This window comes from Myripristis murdjan, chromosome 14 (assembly GCF_902150065.1).
Source record: "Myripristis murdjan chromosome 14, fMyrMur1.1, whole genome shotgun sequence".
NCBI lineage: Eukaryota > Metazoa > Chordata > Actinopteri > Holocentriformes > Holocentridae > Myripristis > Myripristis murdjan.
In genome coordinates this window covers 1,076,891-1,085,000 of record NC_043993.1, presented here as the reverse complement: position 1 = coordinate 1,085,000, position 8,110 = coordinate 1,076,891, and the positions used below count along the sequence as shown (strand labels likewise).

Below are 8,110 nucleotides of genomic sequence, written 5' to 3'. Positions count from 1 at the left end.
CTGTATCTGGTCTGGGCACTTCACAGTAGAACCAACCCTGCTCAGTGCACCAAAGTCAAAAAACAGTGTGGATTTGTACATTTTATTCTTGATGGTAAATTTGGTAAATGTCTGAATCATAACCTTTTACCTGTTAAGTCCATTTGTACTGTTATTTCACATTCCTCTAACAATTAACACTTGTTGGAGTCACTTGGCTTCACAAATTTTGCTGTGCAATTAATTGTATCAGAAATTATTGCGATAAGCGATAATATTGCGTAATATTGTGCTTTTAAGACCATTTGTTGTAATTTTGACATTTTCAGACCATTCTTTAAATTTAAATTATGACAATAAAGACATAATGCCCTGCGATGGACTGGCGACCTGTCCAGGGTGTTTCACTGCCTTCGCCCTATGAGCGCTGGGATAGGCTCCAGCAACCCCCGGCGACCCTAGTGAGGATAAGCGGTTTAGAAGATGAATGAATGAATGAATGAAAGACATAATGATGCAAGTACATTCTTTTAAAGAGAAATAAACATTTATTCAACATGAAAGTTTAAAAATGAAAACAAGAAAATTTAAAGATCCAAAATAAATAAGACATAAAAATATCAAAATAAATAGACCTTATGAATACAAAAAAATTGACCAACTGTCCCTGATAACAAAAAAAAAAACACAACCAAAAACATTGAAATGGACTCTCAGTCTCTTTTCAAAAATTGCACTTGAATAAAAACCAAAAACAATATTAAAAAAAAATACACTTTTTCTCTATTAAGAAAAAAACACTCAAAAACTACACACAGTCAAAACAACGAATAAAATGGATGATCAAGTCTTTGTAAAGAATACTTAGATAAATATTAAACAGCAGCAAAGAGGCACAGTCTAACATTCCTAACAAAACTGCTAACAAAGCTTTTTTTTTTTTTTTTTTCTCAACTTAGGAAAACTGTTTGGGTGGTTGTACTTTAGGTGTGCACTGAAGCTGCTCGTATTCCCTCTTTTAGTTTGGATAGTTTTAAAACAAACGTGGCACTCCGGCTCGTCCAGGTGACTGGGCTCCCCTCTCTCATTTGCTTTGAATCCAAAACATTCCCACACGGGGGCTGTTGGTTTGGTTTGGGAAGAAGTTCCATGTTGCTCTCGCTTGCTCTTTTCTCCGCCGCGTCTCTACCTCACAAGGATTGCACTCTGTGTGTGTGTGTGTGTGTGTGTGTGTGTGTGTGTGTGTGTGTGTGGCCCATGGCCCCGCCCCCTCACAGAGACAAAGACACTGACAAGAGCGTTCCCTCCGTTCATTCCGCTAATGAAGCAGCTCACCTCGCTGACAGACGATGCTCTACAGTGAACGCTCTTGTCGTCTGGTCTCTTTGGTGGAGAGAGACGAGGAAAACAAACACGCATGAATGTGGCAATTCATCACGGTCAGAAAAGTTACCGACTTCATTTAAATTTACCGCGCAATTAACTGACTTATCACATATCGCGACAGGTCTAGTTGAATGCATTGCTAACGTAAACTTAACCTCGGTAATGGGTCATCAAATATGTTGTTTTACCTTGAAATATGTGTCCAGTGTCCCTCCAGATTTTAACTATCCATTGTTTTCTCAGCTGCCGATTACTTGGGGGTGAAAAGAACATACTGTGTCACGTTCTGCATTATGAAACCTGGAGCACAGCAGTATAGCATTAATCTTTTGACTACAACATTTGAGTTTCCCACCCTGAACCTGACGTCACAGGAAAATGGCCGCTGTGTGAATATGGCCTATTCCGTATCCGATGCGGCTTTTTTAAATAAACCTTTTTTTGCATCCTATAATAATGAAAGGAACATTTAAAGGTACAGTACAGTATTTAGAGGTACAGTAGGGACAATATGTTGGAGCAACAACATTTCAAATTTGCACTGATGTCAGACGGGCGGGGAAAATCCCACAGACCAGTATACCTCTACCGTTTGAGAGGGCAGACATGCGGCTTTACAGTTTAACAAAACACACTTTAGATCATGCAGACTGTTGTTTTCATTAGTTGTCCTTGTTAATGGTCTCAAATAATCAGGGATTGCTGAAAGTCTAGCTCTAGATTAACAATGCTAGTATTAGTCACATGCTAAAATGTACAAACCCATACATCAGACATGAGCTTATTAGCAACAGACAGATGACTCATAATTCCAACACCTGGCTCGGGCACTAACCTGATATAACATATAAATGGAGGGGCAGAAAACCCATGTAATTTATTGTGTGCTCATATACTTGTTCATTTTTCCTAACTGAGTCCCATTAGCTTTGCTGCAACACCAACAGAGTACAGTTTCCCCACAGGGATCAATAAAGTCTTGTCAATAAATTCATATCAATAAAGTCTCATCCCATCTTGATGGACAGGCCGATGCTAGCTTTTGAAAACACTTGCTGTAATTTCATATTTCCGAAAAACACTTTGAATATCTCGTGAAATTTCAAGATTGCCCATTGTTGGAAAACAGCAGGTGATCTTAAGATTGAGGACGTACACCTAGAGAAGTACAAATTCCGTGTGGAGTTAAACCGGTTTTGGCCATTTGGAGCGAGATGGATGGAGTGGTGAAGCTGGGTGAATTTCTTATGCAGATCAGCAGTGCTGGACAATTTTGATGCCACTTTGGCGTTAAATAGTTCTACACTGATATAAAATCTCCAAGCAAGAAAAACGATCACTTGCATATCAAAACTATGATTTTAATTTAAAATAGACGATAATACCAAGCTGGTATTAATGGTATTAACCCTCTATTTTTTACACTGTATGTCTACCTGCATTTATACTCCACATGCATTCTCAATGTGGTTGTGTGTTTTTCTATCTATCTATCTATCTATCTATCTTCCTGTCTGTCAGGTCTGTCGGTGCTACAGAGGATCCTGGACACAGCGGCGGAGCAGAGCTGGCAGGTCACCTCTGTGAACCTGGACACTCTGACGGAAGCGGCTTTCATCAAGCTGCTGGTGGATCTCGATTACAAGAAGGACTATCGTATCATCATCGACTGTGAGCTGGACCGACTCAACTCCATTCTCAACCTGGTAAACAACCTGGTCCACCTGTGCGTGATGTCGCATTCACATTCCGCATGATATGCAAAAAAAGTGTCTGTGGACTGAATTCAGATCCAACCACCCCGTAAGACCCACTGTGCATCTGTGTAATAACATGCATTTTGCTGTTTAAAGTAACAATGAACATTGAACATGAAATTGCAAACCAACAGCATATCAGCTTGGGAGATAAGCATTTTGAAGGGATAAGGTAGGTGAGAGAGGGTGTTTAATAATGTTATAGTTTTATTGGCTGAAATTTTAATTCACACTCACCACTGCAGGATGATGATGATGAATAACTTCAGAATTCACAAGAAAGCTACTTGGATATTCTCTGAGATTAAAGTGGCAAATTTATGAGAAAAAAATAAATAAATTCTGCGATTAAAAAGTTGCAAATTTATGAGAAAAAAATTCTGAAAAATAGTTTTTCCTCTACTATGGGATTTAGAAAGAAGGAAATCCTGGTGGTTTGAGCCCAGAATCACAATCTTCTCATCAGCATCTGGACTTTGAAGAGACATTGCTGTGACTTGGGCTGATTCAGAAGAAAACAATATTATGATTCTGGGCTAAAATCAGCAGGATTTCCTTGTTCCTAAATCCCATGTCAAAGTTGAAATGATGAGGTCATCAGCTGCGGGCCTGAGACACAGCGAGCTGCAGCGTCTGCAGTGTGTGGCTGATCCAACCTCACAAAGTCAAGCCATGTGCCTTTCTCCAACAATGGTCCTACACTGTCAAATCCACTAAGGACACATGACCAAAAAAAAAAAAAAAACATCCTGGGTAGATGATGGATGTCTGCTTCCCACTGGGATAAAGAGAAGCCTTTAACAGGCAGTTTGAGCCCTGGCTCGGCTCGGCTCGGCTCGGCTTAGCTTGGCTCGGCTCGGCTCTGCAGCTGTCATGCTCTTCATCCTCTCATCTCCCTCTGGGAAGCCACTGCTGTCTGCCAGTGGTTAAGAGCCTATTAGAGAGTGTGTCAGTTTCACAGTAGAGCCTGAACAACCAGCCACTCCTCCAGACACATCAGTACACAGTAAACCCTGCTAAAGTGGAGTGGGGGAAGTTTAAACAGACAAGCTGACATGCTTTGAGTTATTTTGGATGTGCGTGTTGGTCTGTTTGTTGGTTAGTCTCTGTTCTCTGACTTTGAAGCAGCGCTGCTGCTGCAACCTGCTGGTATTTCACTTTTCAACTGCGGTTGTTTTCACTGAGCCGCAGATTTCAGACAACTAACTGAGCCTGTATTCTGCTTTTAATGGGAGTCCATTCTTCTGCAGTGCTTTGATTTCAGCTGTACAGATAATTGACTGTCAGACAGATAGAGATTTAGAGAGAAGGAGAGAGAGAGAGAAACAGAGAAAGACAAAATGGTTGATATGGATTTTTCTTGCAGTAAAATGGATGTTTTGCAGAGAGAAACAGTGATATTGACAGGCGTATTGCTGCAACTGAAGTAAGAGAGGATGTGAAAGAGAAAGAGGAAGTGAAGAGAGGAGGAGGAGGAGGAGGAAGAGAGATATCAATACAGCATCTGAATGCTGGTCAATTTGAAGTTTGGCAAGCAACACAGCGTCATTTGGAAAAATCCGTTTCCTCTTCATCTGGCTGCCAGAGGCTGAAGTATCAGGTGGCATTTTGCATCTGTGACATGAAACTGCTGGCTGAAGGCTCACTGATTTCTGTTTTAGATTTAAGTTTTGTTTAGCTTGGCTTGAGTGTCAGTAGCTCTGCTCCAGAGCGTTAGTTTCCAAGGCTGGCCAGTTGTTAGCCCAGCCCTGCTAACACCCTGCCAGGGGCAATGAACTGCCATGGACCAAATACTCAAACACACAACTCTGAAAGTGCTAATGCTACTTTTCATATTAAAGAATGCTTTTTAAAAACAAAACTTTCAGAATAAAGACTATAGCCAGTGAGTCGGTTCGGTGAGTCACTTACAGTCTATTGAAGTCAGTCATTAAAGTAGGGGAGACTGGGGTAAGTTGAGCCAAAGGGTAAGTTGAGCCACCCCCTGTTGCTAGGAAACGGTAAAAGATATTGATTATTTGACCAAATATTTAAGAGGAAGGCATCATTTCATGGAATCTGTGAAGGTAAGAACCACATGGGTAAAGTGGTTAGACATTTATTTCCAAAAAAACATTTTTTACTCTTGAAAGTGAATTTTGTCTATCATCAGTTTCCTGAGAATTTTCATTTAATTTATCGTCATCTGATTTAGTTTTTAGGTTTTAGATTAGCTTTGTTTAATATGAATACAGTGACGTTCATTAGCTAAATGTTGCTTTATTATTAGTTTTGTTTTGTCTTTAGTTGTAAAGTAATTTTTTGTTCAATTGGGAGTTCAGTTTACTTGTTGTTAAGTTTTGCTTTGGCTTTAGTTTTAGTTCAGGTTAGTGTAATATGAATAAATTATCAGGTGGCATTTTGGATGTACTGGGTATAGCCACTGGTTTCAGTCAGGTCTTGGCATTATCATTGTTTTTAGCTTAATGAAGTTTTTGTTTCATTTTGTTTGATTCTGGTGTTTAGTTTAATTTCACCGGCATACAAAAGGTATTATTGATCTGCTGGGTTAATTGGTCTCGTGGCCTAAGTTGCTGTCTTTTATTGTACTGTAAGATTTTAAGGCTCTGCGCTAGACCTCATGACTTGTCAGTGTACTTGAGAAGTACACTGACATGTCAGTGACAAGCCCCCCCCCCGAACACACACACACACACACACACACACACACACACACACACACACCCTTTCAGCAGTGGGGGGTGTTCCAGAGCTGCCGGACCAGCTGTGTCAGTGCTCTGTTGGTTGACTGTTGCTCATTAGGACTGAAACTTGACCTGTGATGGTGACAGGTGCCAACACCTCCACAGCTCCACAGCTTTCCCTCTCCTCCTCCTCTTCCTCCACTTCACACTTATTCTACCAGCTCCTCCTCCTCTTCCTCCTCTCCCCTCTGTGCACATTAGCCCAATATAACCAGGATTTCCTTCTTACTAAGTCCCATACTTAGATAAAGGTTTTCCCAGTTTTTTTCTCATAAATGTTCTTTAATATCAGAATTTCTGATTTTTTTCTCGCAAATTTGTCACTTTATAACCTCGGAATGTTCATGTTTTTTTCTCATAAATTTATGAGAAATTTATGAGAAAAAAAAATTATGAGAAAAAAAAACCCGTTTCACTCTCTCTCTCAGATGATGAAGATAGACAATTAATTCTTTAAAGAGGAAGAAAGCTCTCCAATTAGCTGCTTTCTGAGAGGACACACACGCACTCACTCACGCACACACGCACGCACGCAAGCACGCACGCACACACTCAGGCAGATGAGTGTAATGGCTACTTTTTTTGTCACCATTACAAACTATGAGAAAAACATAATTACCACTTTTTTCTGATTTTCTCGTTTAGATTGCTGCTCAGAAGAGAAACTTAAAGAACTACCATTATATTATTGCCAATTTGGTAAGTTTGTAAGGCTATCTATCTATCTATCTATCTATCTATCTATCTATCTCAAAATTCTACAAAGCTCTTCACAAGGTAAAAAAAAGTTATTCTTTTTTTTTAATTACCAGGGACAATGCACATTAATCAACATTACAATTTCCATATCAATGTAAATGTCAAACAAAACGAAGGAATGAAAAAATCAGCAGTGAACATACCAGTTGTGTGTGGATGTGTGTGTGTGTGTGTGTGTGTGTGTTTGTGTGTCAGGGCTTCATGGACCTGAACTTCACAGAGTTTCAGAAGCTGGGTGCCAACGTGACAGGCTTCCAGCTCATGAACGCGTCAGACCCGATGGTGGAGAAAGTCAACCAGGACTGGCTCGAGTTCGACAGCAAAGACCTTAAACTGGCCCGCAGGAGGCTGAAGGTACACACACACACTCACACGGAGATACACACACATACAGACACAAAGCCTGTTTTTTATTCTGTTCTACTAAATGTTACTGCAAAAAAAAAAATAGTTTCTTCTAACACAATGACTGTGGATTTAATTGGCATTGTCTTTGATTGGCCAGTACACAGGTGCTCTGACCTATGACGGTGTTAGCGTCATGGCGACGGCGTTCCAGAACCTCCGGAAACAACGGATAGACATCTCTCGCCGTGGCAACGCAGGGGAGTGCCTGGCCAACCCCCCCGCTCCCTGGGGACAGGGCATTGATATACAGAGAGCCCTGCAACAGGTGCACGCACACCCACACCCACACATGCAGAAGTAGACACACCATAGAAATGTAACTGAGTAGAACTTGTCTTGTGTAAAAGATTCTTTAGTTGCCAATGGGGTTTATTGGCAGTTCCATCCTGAAAAAAACAAGCATTGTTAAAATTACAGACAATGGAAGACGTCAGAAAATAGAAAAGGGCTGATATTGCTTGGAGGGAGAGTACAGTGGGTGCATTGTTTCCATCAGGAAAGACTAATATGAAAATAAACGAGGTCTCGCGAAAGGCAGAGGCATTTGAAAGGGGAGATGATAGTAATAATGATGATCCCTTAAGAATGGCTGATATCCTTCCCCCCGGAGTCTCTAATTTGATGTTGGTGTGGAGACGGAGGGGCGAGCTACATGTCAGATCCGAATGACACCACAGACATGATTGAATGATTATTCACAAGAGAAAAGTGACAACGAGACGATTGGGAGGCAGAGATTCTGATTGGACCTCATTGATGACAGCAAAAAGGCAGGAGAGCTGATTTGCTCTCTCTGAGGCTGCTTGAGATGGAAGTGCCTTAAAAGGAATAGAGAGAGGGCTGTGAATGGGGCTGTGAGCGAGCCGGCAGATGTTGAAGAGAAGAAGAAGAGAAGAGTCCGTGCAAGAGAGGCTCTAGATAGGCTAATGATGCCAGGGAGAGGCTGAGTGATGTGTCTTCCTGACTGAACTTACATTTCAGACCACATTTCATAAAAATAACCAGTATGGACAGACAAACTCACACTAGAAAATTAGACACAATGCGGACATGGTTGTTGTCTAGTAATTGGAGGGT

The 8,110-nt window shown here is 41.0% G+C and overlaps 1 protein-coding gene across 3 annotated transcripts in view; it reads left to right on the top strand.

Annotated features, from left to right (window-relative positions):
- Window positions 1-8,110, top strand: part of LOC115371426 (glutamate receptor 1-like) — a 121,673-nt gene that overhangs the window by 71,110 nt on the left and 42,453 nt on the right. Inside the window, exons 1-5 of one of the 3 annotated variants that reach the window (XM_030068805.1) lie at window positions 1,263-1,418; window positions 2,887-3,071; window positions 6,512-6,565; window positions 6,821-6,979; window positions 7,131-7,298. In XM_030068805.1, the coding sequence (XP_029924665.1) occupies window positions 1,397-1,418; window positions 2,887-3,071; window positions 6,512-6,565; window positions 6,821-6,979; window positions 7,131-7,298 (588 nt within the window). In that variant the 5' untranslated portion in view covers window positions 1,263-1,396. Of the gene's footprint in view, window positions 1-1,262; window positions 1,419-1,731; window positions 1,841-2,886; window positions 3,072-6,511; window positions 6,566-6,820; window positions 6,980-7,130; window positions 7,299-8,110 lie in introns of those variants that run through there. The other 2 variants (XM_030068806.1, XM_030068807.1) reach the window with 2 other exon arrangements.